We start from the raw sequence: 17,350 nt of genomic DNA, 5'->3' as shown, positions 1-17,350 counted from the left end.
CTCTGCATGTACCCCATTCCTAATCGTGGGGGAGCCACACCAGTGCAAAAGACAAATGTGAAGCTTTTGCATCATCTTCAGCCAGAAGGGCTGAGTGGACAATCCGTCAGCCTCATTCTAAGATGCCCAGCTTCATAGATGCCAGTCTTCAGCCAATTCAATTCACTCAATGTGATATCAAGAAATGGCTCAAGGTACTTGATATTGCAAAGCTATGTGCCCAAATAACATTTTGGAATTAGTCCTAAAAACACGTGCTGCAGAATTAACTGTACCTCTAACTACCTGTTCCAGTACAATGACAACACTGGCATCTGCACAATAGTGGAAACTTGCCTGGGTGTATCCAATACCCACAAGGCAGATCAAATTCAACTTGCCCAATTGCTGACCCATTAGTCTATTCTCAATTAAATAATGGAAGGGGTTGTTGATAGTGCTGGTCTGTAAGGGCTGCTCAGCTATATTTGTAGCACAAATATAGATTGACCTCCAGCAGCCAGAGCAATCATTACAATTCCATCAAATACTGGAGAGGTTCCTCAGGGTACTGTTCCAGGTTGAAACACATTCATCTGCTCATCAAAGTCCTTCCTTTCATCATAACGTGAGAAGTGTGGATGTTCGCTGAAAGTTACATAATGTTCTGCACCATTTGGCACTCTTCAGGTACTGAAGTGGTCCATGTCCATGTGCAGCAAGACCTGGACAACATTCAAGCTTTAGCTGATAAGTGGCAAGTAACCATTTGTATCACCCGAGTGCTAGGCAATGACCATCTCTAACAAGAGAGAAGTTAACTGTTCCTCATGCATTAAATGGCGTTACCATTATTAAAGTGATCATATCAGCATTCTGAGGATTATCATTGACCAACGATCCACCCATATAATTGCTGTAGATGCAAAAGCAGGTTGGGAATTTTGTGGCAATTCACTTTTCCATCATCCACAAGGCATAAGTTGGGAGTGTAATGCAATGCTTCCCACTCCCTGAATGAATGCTGCTCCAATTACACTAAAGAAGCTTGATACAATCCAATTCAAAGCAACCTGCCTGGATTGGCATCACATCCATCACCTTAAAAACATTCACTTCCTCCACTTGTACACTGTAGCAGCTGTGCGCACCATCTACAAGATGCACTGCAACAACTTACTGAAGCTTCTTAGACAGTACCATCCAAACCTACAAATACCACTATCGAGAAGGACAAGATCAACAGGTACCTGAGATCATCTCCATCTGTAAGTGCTCCTTCAAACCACACCCTGGCTCGCAACTATATTGCTGTTTCTTCATTACCAGTGTGTCAAAATCATGCAACTCCTTTCCTAACAGCACTGTCAGTGTACCTATACCCCGGGACGGAAGTGCTTTATCTTTCTGCCTCACCACTATCTTTTCCAGGGGACTAAATGCTGGTCCAGCTGATATCCTATAACAGAACAAAGAACAGCTAATGAGGAAAGTCAGGATAGTTCTCTCTCTGTCCTGGCCATCATTGATCTCTATCGATACCACTAGCCATACGTTATCAGGTCATTAATCTCATTGTTTTTAGTGGTGTCTTTGAGAATGCACATTACTGCAATATTTACAGAACATTACAGTGCTGACAACTTTTTAAAACTTCTTGATTGGATGTAAAAGAAAACTCTGAAAGAACTGTGGATGCTGGAAATCAGAAACAAAGACAGAAATTGATGGAAAAGTTCTGGTAGCATTTAAGGAGAGAAACCAGAGTTAATGTCTTGGGCCAAGTGACCCTTCATCAGAACCTCAGTTCTCAGATTTAACTCTGACATTAACTCTGATTTCTCTCCACAGATGCTGCCAGGTTGCTAAGCTTTTCCAGCAATTAGTCATAGAGTCAAAGAGATGTCCAGCACGGAAACAGAACCTTCGGTCCAACTCATCCATGCTGACCATATATCCCAACCCAATCTAGTCACACCTGCCAGCACCCGGCCCATATCCCTCCAAACCCTTCCTATTCATATACCCATCCAAATGCCTTTTAAACGTTGCAATCGTATTAGCTTCCATCACTTCCTCTGGCAGCTCATTTCATACGTGCACCACCCTCTGTGAAAATGTTGCCCCTTAGGTCCCTTTTCTAGTTTCCCCTCTCACCATAAACCTATGCCCTCTAGTTCTGGACACCCCCACCCCAGAGAAAAGACTTTGTCTATTCACCCTATCCATGCCCTCATGATTTTATAAACCTCTTTAAGGTCACCCTTCAGCCTCCAACGTTCTGGGAAAACAACCCTAGCCATTCAACTCAAATCCTCCAACCCTGGCAACATCCTTGTAAATCTTTTCTGAATCCTTTCAAGTTTCACAACATCCTTCTGATAGGAAGGAGACCAGAATTGCATGCAATATTCCATCAGTGGTCTAGAACTTTCCCTTTAAGTGTATAAATCCTGCTAAGATTTACTTTCCCCAAAATGCAGCATCTCGCATTTATCTGAATTAAACTCCATCTGCCACTTCTCTGCCACTGTTTACATAAAACAGGACCAAGAAGGGGGTACAGTTTTAAAGTGTTTTCTTAAATAATAAAGGTGAGGGGAGAAAAAGATTTAGTTAGAATATCTGTAATTCACTGCCGAGAAATTTTTTGGAGGTAGGTTGTTTCAGTTGACACGTTCAAAGGGACATTGTACGATTATTTAAACAGAAACGATGTACAGGTTTACATGAAAAAGGTAGGAATTTGGTACTAAGTCAGATGGTCCCAGAGCCATTGGCCATAAGGCCTCCTTCTGTACTGTAATAATTGTGATTCTTCTCTAAAAAATAAGCAAAGCAAAGATGCAAAACAACCAACTCTGAAGTTAAAGACTAAAAATCTCATGCCTAGGATCTGCCCAAATTTGCAGGTCTTTCAACAAGTGCTGTAATAGTTGTAGTTTGTTTGAAAGCATGTGATAAAATCAACAGCTACTCTACCTATTAAGTGTTGGGAATTAGAATTGTAAAGCAATGAATTGATATGTGTATCATTGGCGATGCAGTATTTGTCATCCTAATGGCATTGAGGGAGGGTTTGGTTAAGAAAAAGAAGGAAGCATATGTAAGGTATAGACAGGAGAGATCAGGTGAATCCTTAGAAGAGTATAAAGGAAGTAGGAGTAGACTTAAGAGGGAAATCAGGAGGGCAAAAAGGGGATGTGAGATAGCTTTGGCAAATAAAATAAGGAGAATCCAAAGAGATTTTACAAATACATTAAGGACAAAAGTGTAACTAGGGAGAGAAATAGGGCCCCTCTAGGATCAGCAAGGTGGCCTTTGTGTGGAGCCGCAGAAAATGGGGGAGATACTAAATGAGTATTTTGCATCAGTATTTACTGTGCAAAAGGATATGGACGATATAGACAGTAGGGAAATAGATGGTGACATCTTGCAAAATGTCCATATTACACAGAGGAAATGCTGGACATCTTGAAACGCATAAAAGTGGATAAATCCCCAGGACCTGATAAGATGTACCCTAGAACTCTGTGGGAAGCTAGGGAAGTGATTGCTGAGCCTCTGGCTGAGATATTTGTATCATTGATAGTCACAGGTGAGGTGCCGGAAGACTGGAGGTTGGCTAACGTGATGCCACTGTTTAAGAAGGGTGGTAAGGACAAGCCAGGGAACTATAGACCAGTGAGCCTGATGTCAGTGGTGGGCAAGTTGTTGGAGGGAATCCTGAGGGACAGGATGTACATGTATTTGGAAAGACAAGGACTGATTAGGGATAGTCAACATGGTTTTGTCCGTGGGAAATCATTTCTCACAAACTAGATTGAGTTTTTTGAGGAAGTAATAAAGAGGATTAATAGTAGAACGGTAGATGTGATCTATATTAATTTCGGTAAGGTGGTCGACAAGGTTCCCCATGGGAGACTGAGGAGCAAGGTTAGATCTCACGGAATACAGGGAGAACTAGCTGTTTGGATACAGAACTGGCTCAAAGGTAGAAGACAGAGGGTGGTGGTGGAGGGTTGTTTTTCAGACTGGAGGCGTGTGACCAGTGCTGGGTCCTCTACTTTTTGTCATTTACATGAGTGATTTCGATGTGAGCATAACAGGTACAGTTAGTAAGTTTGCAGATGACACCAAAATTGGAGATATAGTGGACATCGAAGGGTTATCTCAGATTACAACAGGATCTTGACCAGATGGGTCAATGGGCTGAGAAGTGGTAGATGGAGTTTAATTCAGATAAATGCGAGGTGCTGCATTTTGGGAAAGCAAATCTTAGCAGGACTTATATACTTAATGGTAAGGTCCGAGGGAGTGTTGCTGAACAAAGAGACTTTGGAGTGCAGGTTCATAGCTCCATGAAAGTGGAGTCGCAGTGAAGAAGGCGTTTGGTATGCTTTCCTTTACTGGCAGAGTGGGCGGCACGGTGGCACAGTGGTTAGCACTGCTGCCTCACAGCGCCAGAGACCCAGGTTTAATTTCCGCATCAGGCGACTCTCTGTGTGGAGTTTGCACATTCTCCCCGTGTCTGCGTGGGTTTCCTCCGGGTGCTCCGGTTTCCTCCCACAGTCCAAAGATGTGCAGCTCAGGTGAATTGGCCATGCTAAATTGCCCGTAGTGTTGGGTAAGGGGTAAATATAGGGGTATGGGTGGGTTGCGCTTCGGCGGGGCGGTGTTGACTTGTTGGGCCAAAGGGCCTGTTTCCACACTGTAAGTAATCTAATCTAATCTATTGAGTACAGGAGTTGGGAGGTCTTGCTGCGGCTGTACAGGACATTGGTTAGGCCACTGTTGGAATATTGCATGCAATTCTGGTCTCCTTCCTATCGGAAGGATGTTGTGAAACTTGAAATGGTTCAGAAAAGATTTACAAGGATGTTGCTAGGGTTGGAGGATTTGAGCTATAGGGAGAGGCTGAACAGGCTGGGGCTGTTTTCCCTGGAGCGTCGGAGGCTGAGGGGTGACCTTATAGAGGTTTTCAAAATTATGAGGGGCATGGATAGGGTAAATAGGTAATGTCTTTTCCCTGGGGTGGGGGAATCCAGAACTAGAAGGCATAGGTTTAGGGTGAGAGGGGAAAGATATAAAAGAGACCTACGGGGCAACATTTTCACACAGAGTATGGTATATGTATGGAATGAGCTGCCAGAGGATGTGGTGGAGGCTGGTACAATTGCAACATTTAAGAGGCATTTGGATGGGTATATGAATAGGAAGGGTTTGGAGGGATATGGGCCAGGTGGTGGCAGGTGGGACTAGATTGGATTGGGATATCTGGTTGGCATGGACGGGTTGGACTGAAGGGTCTGTTTCCAAGCTGTACATCTCTATGACTCTATGACTCTAAGATCCAACAACAATAATCTGAAACAGAGCACAGCTGTGCTGTATTTGTGAATTTATAATCTGGAAAAGTGTATAAATTCCATAAACTGTAAGTTACCAGATTTAGATAATGAAGTCTATGTTGAATCTTGCTACAAGGGAAAACTGTACTTGTTAAATTGGTAATTTAACTGCTGAAAAAGTGAATGCATAATAATTATCTTTGTAAGCACCAAAGGGCGAATTCAGAAACTTGCAACTTACAACTCTGAATAAACATATAGCTGGAGATTTTCTCACAAGGTCTGTCATCTTCACCTACTCTTTCCCCCAAATGTCTCCCATTGATCATCTGAAGTGTCTAACACTGAACAGAAATGGGAGAATTTCTTTATCAGATGATGAGCTGATTCTTCACCATCAGTCATAGAGTTGTATAGCACTGAAACAGACCCTTCGGTCCAACCCGTCCATGCTGACCAGATATCCCAACCCAATCTCGCCCCACCTGCCAGCACCCGGCCCATATCCCTCTAAACCCTTCCTATTCATATACCCATCCAAATGCCTCTTAAATGTTGCAATTGTACCAGCCTCCACCACATCCTCTGGCAGCTCATTCCATACAAGTACCACCCTCTGCGTGAGTCCAAGCCTTTTTGCCCCCGCCCAATGCTTTCTCAACTCATGACTAACAATCAACAAAAAAGTTATTTTTTTTGTAAAAGAAGTGTACTGTCTCGAAAATAACAGTATCCTGGATTTTGACCCAGCGACTAGTGTAAGTTGCTGCCGATTCTGGTGTGTTTGCGAGATCATCCCTGCCCATGCACGTTGTTATTTAAATCCCCTTGGTCAGGGGCTGGCTGCGGAAACAGCAGAGGAGCGAGTGACTGAGATCACTGAGTTTGGCTGTAACTGCAGAGCTTGGGTCTTAGTACCGTGCAAAGGTCAGAAAGTGACAAAAGGTTTGAACAGTGGTACAAACAGCGCTTGCCGCTAAATCCCCACCCATAAGCAGACTCTTAAAGTTAGTCTTTTGCTGATTCCACTTGGAGCGGACTTCAATCAGGGCAGCTCTCTCTCCCATCGGGCCCGCTGTCAACAAACGCGTTTCGAGGTTGTTTGGTGTAACTTGTGCTCAAGGAGCTGCCGTTAGAATTGGTAACACGACAGTTTGTGTTGCGGGAGATGGAGAAAAGTAAAAGGAAGAGGTTCCTGTCTGATTCTGATTCTGAGTCTGGGGGGAAGAGAGCAGCAGAGGATCAGGCAGAGAGCGGCACTGTAGGTGACAGCAGGAAGAACGTGAACAGCAATGAGTGAGTACACGGAATGGGCAGGTGTTACAGTGGATATGAGCATCTCAGCTTCAGCCCATGAATCTGTATTATAAAACGTTTTGCCTTTTGTTTGCATCTCCTCTCCACTTCCCATTCATTTCTCACCCCACTGTACCTATTTCTGTCACGCCTGTCGCTCAGGTTCTCCTCTTACAATGAAACCTGTTGAAAGTTTGGTGTAGCGACTCACAATGGTAAATGTTAGCAGAAAATCGCGACAACAAAAAAAAACTTAAGATGTTAGGAAATGCAGATCCGAAACAGGGTTTTTAATAATTGGGTGGTATATTTTACATGGTATTCTGTTATTCTAAAACAGCACCAGCAACTCACCGTCATCAGCAGTAAAGTCTCTAGAAAACCAGCAGGAACTAAATCTTATAACATGCATTATTTAGTGGTCAAGATGTTCACATGTCCAAAAGCCTGTCATAAAATTTCGACAGATGGTTTCTGTTTGAAACTCCATATATATTGTGGAAACCAGTAATTAATCACTTTTGATTATACTGTGATTTTGTACTGTAGGCCCAGGCCATTCTATTTTAGAAAATGAAACCTTGCTATTCCACGCGCCGCTTGAGTAAATTTCCTGAGATAATACTGCCCTCTGGTGTCCTGACCAAATGACCACTCTTTATTTGTGAGCAAGTGTGTTGGCAACATCACTAAAATCAGCCCTGCTTTTCCTTGGCAACAACATCCTCTCATTTTGCAATTGGGGTCCAAATAACTCCTTTTCTCGCTAGCAATTGCAGTTCTTCTTAAAAACCAATCCAAGCAAGATTGATGATGCACTGTAGAATGAGAATTCAATTTTGAACCTTTCTTGTCACCTTGTGTTAATAGTTAGGTTGTATTTAACTTTGCAACACAGATGCTGGTGCATACCTGTAATGTTATGATTTGGAGATGCCGGTGTTGGACTGGGGTGTACAAAGTTAAAAATCACACAACACCAGGTTATACTCCAACAGGTTTAATTGGAAGCACACTAGCTTTCGGAGCGACGCTCCTTCATCAGGAAGGACAATCACCTGATGCAGGAGCGTCACTCCAAAAGCTAGTGTGCTTCTAATTAAACCTGTTGGAGTATAACCTGGTGTTGTGTGATTTTTAACATTGTAATGTTGATTTGTGTCACTGTAATTTAGTTCTACATGTTTAATGCTGATATTGTAAACTATTGTCTGATATCATTTTTTTAAAAAAGGGATGACAGTTGAGGGAAAATATCTGCTGCTGAGTTCAAAAAACATCTTGCTGAAACTTCTCTGTTACAATTTGAACATGCTTGGGGAGGTTTTTGTTCTCATAACAACTCTGTTGTCTTCTCTTAGTGATGTCACATGCAACTTAATTATACTCACTGTTTAACTGCAAAGCAAATGGGCATTTGTTTTTTTATTTGAGTGCCACATTTGATTCTCTACTGTTTTAAATACATTACACATTATTACAGGATTAAATGTTGACTTGCATTAATGTCTGTTTTGTAGTGTCGCTGTTAATCAAGCTCATCCAGTGGAGCATCAAGTTGATCACACAGTTCAGTACGATGCACCTCAGCTGCCTGGTGAGTACATATAACTATAGCGAACACAGTCAGTGAGACTGCAGGCAAAGCAGCCAGTAATTTTACATACATCAAATGTTGGTTTTTGAAAATGTTTCACTGTGTTGTATTTGTTGTGAGCCTTTATCACTCAGAATCGACTGGAGATATGACATGTTTTGTTTTGAAGCATTGGTTGGAATGAGGGAACCTTTTATTTCCTTCCAAACTGTAATGCCAATTTTTTTATGTTGTGGGGTATAAAATGATTTTTTGAAATGCTCTCAAGTATCTCATTATTGTTCAAAATGTAGAAAATGAATTGTTTGAATCAAGATCCACCCAGAATATCCAAGTTCATTTTGTGATTTGGAGACGCCGGAGTTGGATTGGGGTGTATAAAGTTAAAAATCACACAACACCAGGTTATAGTCCAGCAGATTTATTTGGAAGCACTAGCTTTTGGAGCTCTGCACCTTCATCAGATTGTCAACTACCTGATGAAGCAGCAACGCTCCGAAAGCTAGTGCTTCCACATAAACCAGTTGGACTATAATCTGGTGTTGTGTGATTTTTTTTTAGACCAAGTTTATTTTAAACTAGTAATTGTATTCTTCTTTACATTGGGTGCAAGGGAAACCACTTTGATTGAGTTGTTGCTTCTCTGAGCATCTCAGTTCGGACTGTATAGATGATTTGAGTTTCCAGTTGCCTGCCATTTTTATTCTCCATCTCGCTCTCCTTCTGGCCTCTTTGCCCTCTGTCACCAACATTGTTCCAAGCAACCTCAATGTAAGGTTAAAGAATAGCTCCTCATCTTTCACTGAGGGACCTTACCATGTTTGAATAGTATCATACTTTGGCTTGGTATCCTTTTCATCAAGTTTCATGGAGGGTTTCTCTTCATGAGGGCTGATGAGTTTTTTTCACACTATTCTTGCAAAACTGCCTCATGAACTACCTACCACACATTGATGGAGCTCCTCTCATCTGATGTTAGCCTGATGCTACCACTACCAAGAATTTGGTACTGTCAGGGCATTCACATCCCTAGTGCTAGTAGTATCGTTGAATCTTGGCTGTGACCCAGTCAAATGCTGGCAAGCTGGAATTGTCCTTTACTGTTAATGTGTTTCCATAGCAACCACGATCCACCGCTTCTTATGACATATAGCTGGCATGATGGCACAGTGGCTCAGTGATTAGCACGACTGCCTCATGACACCAGGGACCTAGGTTCAATCCCAGCCTCGGGCAACTGTCTGTGTGGAATCTGCACATTCTCCCCATTTCTGCGTGGGTTTCCTCTAGGTGCTCCGGTTTCCTCCCACAGTCCAAAGATGGATGGGTATATGAATAGGAAGGGTTTGGAGGGATATGGGCCGGGTCCTGGCAGGTGGGACTAGATTGGGTTGGGATATCTGGTCGGCATGGACGGTTTGGACTGAAGGGTCTGTTTCCATGCTGTACATCTCTATGACTCTATGACTCTATATGCAGGTCAGGTGAATTGGCCCTGCTAAATTGCCCATAGTGATAGGGGCATTAGTCAGAAGGAAGTGGGTCTGGGTGGGTTACTTTTCAGAGGGTCGGTGTGGACTGGTTGTGCCAAAGGGCCAGTTTCCACACTGTAGGGAATCTAATCTAATCATAAATTATACTTACAGTTCAGGTGTAGAGAGCGTCAGTTCCACACTACTGTGTACACTATAATGTCTGACATTAGTTCTATGCGCATTGTGGCCCAGAGGTGCCCCTTTTAAGACTGTCATTGATTACTTCTGCCTCACAGAAGTGTCCATCTACAAACTGCAAGGACCAATGACACGGTCGACATTGTTTATGACAAGCAGCGGACCTCACACACTGGGACACTGCCTGTATTTCACATGCACAATGATATGATTGCAAATGATGTGAATCTGCATTCTTCAGGTGTATTATTAATGCAAATGCCCCTTGAAGGACCTGTTTCACAGAACTGAAACCTGCATCTTTGGCCAGCAATTGGTCAAAGCATTGAGTACAGGAGTTGGAAAGCCGTGTTGTGGCTGTATAGGACATTGGTTAGGCCACTTTTGGAATACTGCATGTAATTCAGGTCTCCCTGCAATAGGAAGGATGTTGTGAAACTTCAAAGAGTTCAGAAAAGATTTACAAGGATGTTATTGGAGTTGAAAGGTTTGAGCTATAGGGAGAGGCTGATTAGGCTGGGGCTATTTTCCCTAGAGTGAGGAGGCTGAGGGATGACCTTATCGGGGTTGATAAAATCATGAGAGGCATGGATAGGGTAAGTAGTCAATGTCTTTTCCTCAGGGTGGGGAGTCCAAAACTAGAAAGTATAGGTTTAACATGACAGTGAAAAGACGTAAAAGACATCTAAGGGGCAACCTTTTCATGCAGAGGGTGGTGTGTGTATGGAATGAGCTGCCAGAGGAAGTGGTGGAGGCTGGTACAATTACAACATTTAAAAGACATTTGAATGGTAATATGAATAGGAAGGGTTTAGAGGGATATGGGCTAGATGCTGGCAAATGGGACTAGGTTTGTTTAGGATATCTGGTCAGCGTGGATGAGATGGACCAAATGGTCTGTCTCCTTGTTGTAAATCTCTATGACTCTAAGTAGACAGTGACTCTGCCCACTTCAGGCACGCTAGCTGCAATTTTCCATTCATAGGCTACAATTGGCAATAGAAAGATTAGAGAAGGCAATGCACATCACATTGGACATTGTGAATATTGGGCTCATCCTGGTGGTCAGGCGTCCCTCTCCTACCCAAAAGCCCCATGTCCCTTTCTACCTTGCATTCCTTGGATCGTCCTCCTGACTGAACCCCCACATGTTTCTACCCACTACTTCAAACTGAGAACAAACTGTCTTCCTTAGCCCCTGAGCTCCGATCACTAGTTTGGTGATGTCCACCATTATGCTGCACTGTCCCTCCATTAACACCATGGTGGTGGTGACTATCTGTCACCCTGCCTCCTCTCCTGCAACATCCCATGTTCCCCCATGTGAGGTAGAGTCACCTGGTACCTACTCAAACTTTCTTGTTGGAAATTCCTGGTATCTAGTTTCTATCTAATGGAAACTTCCTGTTAATGAGGCAGGATTAGATATTAATAAGGAATAATGAGTAATAATTCCTATTAATAGACTTCTCACTGCTCATTAGTAAGAATCTTGTCTCAATGTATGGAATTCTGTTAAAATTGTGATTTGTTGCTCTTGACATCAAAAAAGGCCTCACTCAACTTCTCACATGATTCTCCAGATTTCCAGCAGTAATCCATGCCACACAGGATCTGGGAAGATTCTGCCTCTTTTCCTCCTTACCATTCTCTTTTTCGTTAAATCTCGAGTTATCAACTCGAAAAAGTAATGCTTTCCTCTCTGCACAGATAGAGCCTGCCTTTGATTTTCTTTAAGATACATAGAATTCTGAGGGACTTATTAGGGTAGATGCTGAAAGTCGTTTTCCTCTTATGATGAATATAGAACAAACCTGCCACAGTTTCACAGTAAAGGCTCCCATTTTAATTGCAGCAATGAGGTGGAATCGCTTCTTCAAGCATTGCAAATTCTTGGATGTCAGTCTGCCACAGAACTGTAGAGGCTCAGTTGTTGTCTTTCTTGACCATAAATACATTCAGACTTTTCAAAAGTAACAATGCTGTGGCTTATGGGGAACATGCTGGAGGGTGAAGAATTAGAATTAGAATTAAGTTAATTGTCACATGCATTCAAGTACAGGGATATATGAGTACAGTGAAAGTGTGCAAAGTCACCATTTCCGGCACCATCTTAGGTACAAAGATACTTAGGTACAATGTTTTAGGCCTAAATTATAAAAATGAAATAAAGTTAAAAGTTCAGCATTGTAGTTCTTATAAAGCTAGACACAAAGGTACCAGGGTACAAATCTTAAGTATAAATCAGCAAGAAATAAAGATAAAAGTTCAGCATTACAGCTCCAAAGCAGTGAGTCACTCTGGGCTTTACCTCGAGCCCGGACTCTGTCAAGTCCGTCTGAGGCATGGAGGTAAGTAGAGAGAAAAAATAAGAAAGAAGAAGAAAATCAAACACAAAACGAGGAGAAAGTAGAAAAGAAACTGATGGACCAGAAGAGCTCTGGCTCAGGAACTCTACTCTACCTCCATCTTGAGTTGACCTCCCTTGGTAATTGATGGAGTTGGATTTTGTGGAGTTGAGCCTAACTGTAGATCAGCAACGAACCTTCCTGAATGGTGGAGTAGGTTTGCTTGTTTTTGTGACCTGCTTTTCTGTGTATATTCTGGGTAAAATGATGTTAGGTTGGAAAGAACATGTTACAAAGACTCGGAACACTTCCTGTAATGTGGAACATTTGCACAGGAAGCTTCGAAGCAACATCATCAGAAATAATTGTATGTGGAGAGAAGATATAAATGCTAAAAGGGATGATTGAAGAGATGGAGAGGTAAGTGGAGTGTAGGTGAGGAATGTCAAAGCTTGAAGCTTCTGGGATAAAGGGAGAGGCAAGAAAAATTTGCAAAGTTCGGGACAAAAAACATAAAATGACTTAAACACGAGAATAACAAAATTGGGCTTGTTGAAGCAGGAGAAACCGATGTTACTCAGCAAAAACAAGAGTGTCAGTTGACCAGGACTTGGTGCATCATTGGATACGTTTAGCAATGTTTTGCATGAACTGACATTCATGCAAGCTGCGAGGTTGGCCAGGGATCACTGAGCCAAGGGATGATTGAGCCAAGAGATGACTATCTGGAAGAAAGATGAAACAGTTAATAGGTTCAGATGGAAGAGGAATCCTTGTGGAAATCAGGAGATAACTATCTGGGATTGGGAAGAGAAATCATTACTAGAGGTAGTTTGCCTGGCATTGGATAGATTGGAACTAAGCAAGGTTAGTCCCACTGAGCTGAACAGTGGAATAAGGGGGATAGTGTGGTTGATCATATTAATTATATGCTAGTTTACATATTTCAGGTAAACATTACAGAATGGCCCTGGTCTAAATAACTGAGGGCAGTATTCTCTGAGCAGAGGACCAGAAGAATTAGAATTTAGGTGGCAGAATGATGAGACTGAATTTTCCTGTATTATGGATTACCCAACTTCTCATATTTGAATGATTATCTTTGCTGCATTTTATGTACAATTAAAGATCATAGAAGGTTAAGTGTGTATATTTCTTTTAAAGTTGAATCTGTTTAAATCACCCTGAAGTGACATTATACCCAATTGAGAGAAGAGACTATCATCTTGTCTCGTTAAGATTTGAACTGTGGTTCAAGGATAGCATGCCAGTCTGCTGCCGTATCCGGGCTTTGAGGTTTTGTTGTGAATTTTTCTAAATCATTACTGTGTTTCCTAAGGTTCAGTGTCATGTGTAAATGGGAGATAAGATTGGTTATTGTTTTTGGTCCTTTGTTGAATGCAGGCCACTGTTACGACCCTGACACCAGTGCACCAGTCAGCTTTTACATCTCATCACTTGAGGAACTGAAATTGTGGCAGCCTTTTATTCAAGATGAGCATTTCAACAAAGCAGTCATCCCCCTCGCTCCACGACAGCCACCGATGCAGTGTAATCGGCCAAGGACGCTGGTCTGTCATGATATGGCTGGTGGCTACTTGAATGACAGGTGTGTTTTCTCTGGATAGCGTGGTGACTGATCGATATCCTTAACAATTTTTCTTTAAGTGTGAGGCAGGTCTCAATGGAAAAGAATGATGACAAATGATTCACATGTTTTGCCTTTTATACCGTGGAATGTGTCACGACATTCTGCCTTCTGACACAATTTGGTGAACTTGGAATACTTATGGTGATGTTGATCCAGTCACTAAGGATTCAACATTATCAATTTCTATGTCATTACTTAAAGCACAATGCTCAACATTTGCTTTTATATAATGTGCTATACATTAAACTAAGATGAAAATATCCATTTGAAGTGAGGCAATTGATTAACATTGATACTTAAATGCTTGTTAATTACTTAGGGTAGACAAATGTAGCTTGAGCACGCTGTTGAAGCACAATGGGAAATATAGGAAGTGAAAAATATAAGTTGTAACAATTATCCATTGCTGTACAGCCCACAGAGGTAAGGGAATACTGAAAGTTCAGTTGCCATGGAAATCAGGCTGAGATTGAGATTGAGATGAGAGGGGGACCGACATTAAATTGAGAATTTTCAACTGTGTTGAAACTCTTCAGGAGGAGATGAGCATTCCTGGAGATAGTAAGGATTGCAGATACTGGAGAGTCAGAGTTAATAAAATGTGGCGCTGGAAGAAGCACAGCAGGTCAGGCAGCATCTGAGGTGCAAGAGAGTTGACGTTTCAGGCATAGTCCTCCTTCAGGACTAGCCTGGGCATTTAGGCGAACATTGTCTTCTTTCAATAAAATCTGCGCTGACTTTACCCAAGATTCAAAAGTGGTTGTTTTAAAATTATCACTTTATAGCATAGTGAATTGTGATGAAATCTTTTTAACTCTTTCTAAGCCATTAATGAGTTGGATTTGCCATACAGAATAAAGTCCGATCACCTAAGACAGCACCACCTGTGTGATGCATTAAAATGTGGCAAATATTGAGAGGTAACACAATCTATGTTTACAGCTCTGCCATCTCATTGGAGAAAAGGATTATTTGATGGGAGATTGGAGATTTGGCAGGTTTCAAACCATACAAAAGATCTCTTTAAATATTTTTGAACTTCGCTAAAGCTGCTGTTTTAAAATGTGGATATATCCCTGACAGCAGAAACTGTCCAGCTACACATCTAGGTGACTTCAAATTCCTTTTGTGGTTTAATGTTGGAAGGTGGAAGTTTTACCATGATAGTGTATGTCTCATTAGCTTGTGGAGGTGAGGTAGGGAATTCCAGTAAGACAGCAGGTCTCAATTGGCCGAAGTTGGTGCTTTAGCCCAGAGACAGGCTATCTTGTGAAGAACAGAGGTCTTATCTGATATGTTACAGGGTTTGTCAATGGAGTACTTTAGATATGGCCATAATGCTTCAAATGTGTTTGCACTCAATATGCTGTTTTTTTTATCATGAATCTGTCATATCGTTTAACTTCTGGTGTGCGATTCCCATCTTTAGCAGTTTGCTGAATGGCAGTCAAAACATGACAGGAAAGGTTAAAATCCCAAATACATGGCTGCGAATTGTGAAGTGCTACTGCACCCTTGGAGCCTTACATTACTGTGATTTTATGTTTCATATATTTTCGAATTCCAAGTGTGTGATTGTATAAAGAAGATTAATGCAAGTTGCAAATCCAAATGTTCCAATGTCGCACTTTGCCCAGTGAATGCCTTGGATTCAGGAGAGTTCGGGCCCAGGAGAGGGGGGTGCATCAGAGACCAATAACCAGGACCAGGGGGCCACTGTGTTTGGATCAGAGGGACTAGGGACCTGGGCCAGGAGCAGTAAAGACACCCATAATGTCTCTCTCTAGCCCTGCATGGCACCACTGGTTGGGTTCTGCAAATTTAAATTTAAAGGAATTTAAAGTAAGGTCATGTTAGAATTGATTGGACAGCGATAATGGAAAATCACAGCATCATTTATATTTGGTTTGGTTATGGATAAAGAGAGATGGCACAGAATGCATTCTTAAAGTGTGTACTCTTGTTTGGACATCAGCCAGTCACTCTTTTTCTCTGGGAGATTATGCGCGATAAGTCCTTAACCTGCCACTTTCTTCTCAGGTTCATACAAGGTGTGCATGAGGAGAATCCTTTTGTTTTTTACCACTGGTTATATATCGATATCTTTGTATATTTCAGTCACCATATGGTGACCATCCCACCCGTCTGCTGGACCAACGCTGCGCATAAACACAGTGTCGCTATTCTAGGTAAATATGCTTAATTTAGGAACTAAGTATATTTGTGCTTCACTATGGCAAAAGGCATGGTTAACTTTCTGTATTTTCAATTTGGATGATTTTCATTGACACAGAAAGCTTCTGATGGAGTGCTTTGGAAGTTTGTTTATTCTCTTCTGGGAAATAATCTTTCTTAACTGCAATGTTCCAAGAATTAGAATGCTATTTTTGAGTTATTTCAAGGTTCTTTCACAGAACTGGAAGCTCTTTTTTTTCTCCTGTGTCTGGTAAGTATTGTTGACTGGCTCGGGTATCTCTCCCATGTGGCAGTCTGACTTAAGAAGTGTTTTATAGAAACATGCTGTTCCTGATGTCGGAATAAGAATGCTTTTTTGCTTGTTTTAGTGCTCAAATTAATATCATTACAGACATTCCCCAATGGATATTTCGATAAAATAGGTGAGGTTATTTCTAATGGGTGGAAAATTTTGATTTTGTGTTCAGCTGTTTTTGGTTTCAGGAACATTCATCACAGAATGGGAAGCTGGGGCTGCAATCTGTGAGACTTTCTTGGAGAATGAGGAGACATTCCGTGCACTGGCTGATAAACTAGTACTCATTGCCCACTGCTTTCAGTTTGATGGATGGTTGGTTAACATCGAAAATGAATTGAGTGTGAGTAAAGTGATCTGTATTTTGTTGGCACTTACTGAGCTAGTAAAGGATGCTGATGTGACAGCACTCTTTGAGCAGAGGGAAAATGTAATTGTCACATGCAAAGGCTTTAGAATCTAAAATATTTATTGTTTTGCAAGATGTGAGCTTCCTTAATTGATCTTGAGAAGGTGATGGTGAGCTGTCACCTGCTGCAGTCCTTGTTGTGTAGATACACCCAGAGAGCTGATAGAAGGGAAGTTCCTGGATTTTAACCCAATGACAATGATGAAGTGCCGCAGATCCAGTCAGGTTGGTCTGTGGCTTGAAGGGGAATTAGCAAGTCACAGTACTGTATCTGGTCCCCTTGCCCTTTAGGTGGTAGAGGCCATGGGTTTGGAAGGTGCTGTCAAACGAGCCAAGGTGAGTTGCTGCTGCGCACCTTGTGGATGATACACAATGTTGCCACTTCTGAGTTTTAATAGAGATCTGTTTCAAAAGCAACATTTTCCTGAAACAGTCAACAGCCTGTCGCCAGAGGCTATAGCATGTGATACACCACTCTATGGCAAATATGGCTGACTAGGTGACACTGTTGCACTAAGTGACTGACTGTCACAGGCATATCAGAGGGATTGACAG

At 41.9% G+C, this 17,350-nt stretch overlaps 2 protein-coding genes across 2 annotated transcripts in view; one reads left to right on the top strand and one right to left on the bottom strand.

Moving 5' to 3' along the window:
* Positions 1–7,130, bottom strand: part of LOC140463969 (fatty acid-binding protein, liver-like) — a 36,234-nt gene extending 29,104 nt beyond the window's left edge. The window contains exon 1 of the mRNA XM_072558509.1: positions 6,981–7,130. Coding sequence (XP_072414610.1) covers positions 6,981–7,038 — 58 coding nt within the window. The 5' untranslated portion in view covers positions 7,039–7,130. The remainder of the gene's footprint in view (positions 1–6,980) is intronic.
* The window catches only part of engase (endo-beta-N-acetylglucosaminidase), a 59,555-nt gene continuing 48,419 nt past the window's right edge, over positions 6,215–17,350 (top strand). The window contains exons 1-5 of the mRNA XM_072558508.1: positions 6,215–6,626; positions 8,147–8,223; positions 13,649–13,853; positions 15,936–16,084; positions 16,575–16,729. Of these exons, the coding sequence (XP_072414609.1) occupies positions 6,499–6,626; positions 8,147–8,223; positions 13,649–13,853; positions 15,936–16,084; positions 16,575–16,729 (714 nt within the window). The 5' untranslated portion in view covers positions 6,215–6,498. The remainder of the gene's footprint in view (positions 6,627–8,146; positions 8,224–13,648; positions 13,854–15,935; positions 16,085–16,574; positions 16,730–17,350) is intronic.

The sequence above is a fragment of the Chiloscyllium punctatum genome, chromosome 39, assembly GCF_047496795.1.
Source record: "Chiloscyllium punctatum isolate Juve2018m chromosome 39, sChiPun1.3, whole genome shotgun sequence".
Lineage (NCBI taxonomy): Eukaryota > Metazoa > Chordata > Chondrichthyes > Orectolobiformes > Hemiscylliidae > Chiloscyllium > Chiloscyllium punctatum.
This window is presented reverse-complemented; position numbering and strand designations above follow the sequence as displayed.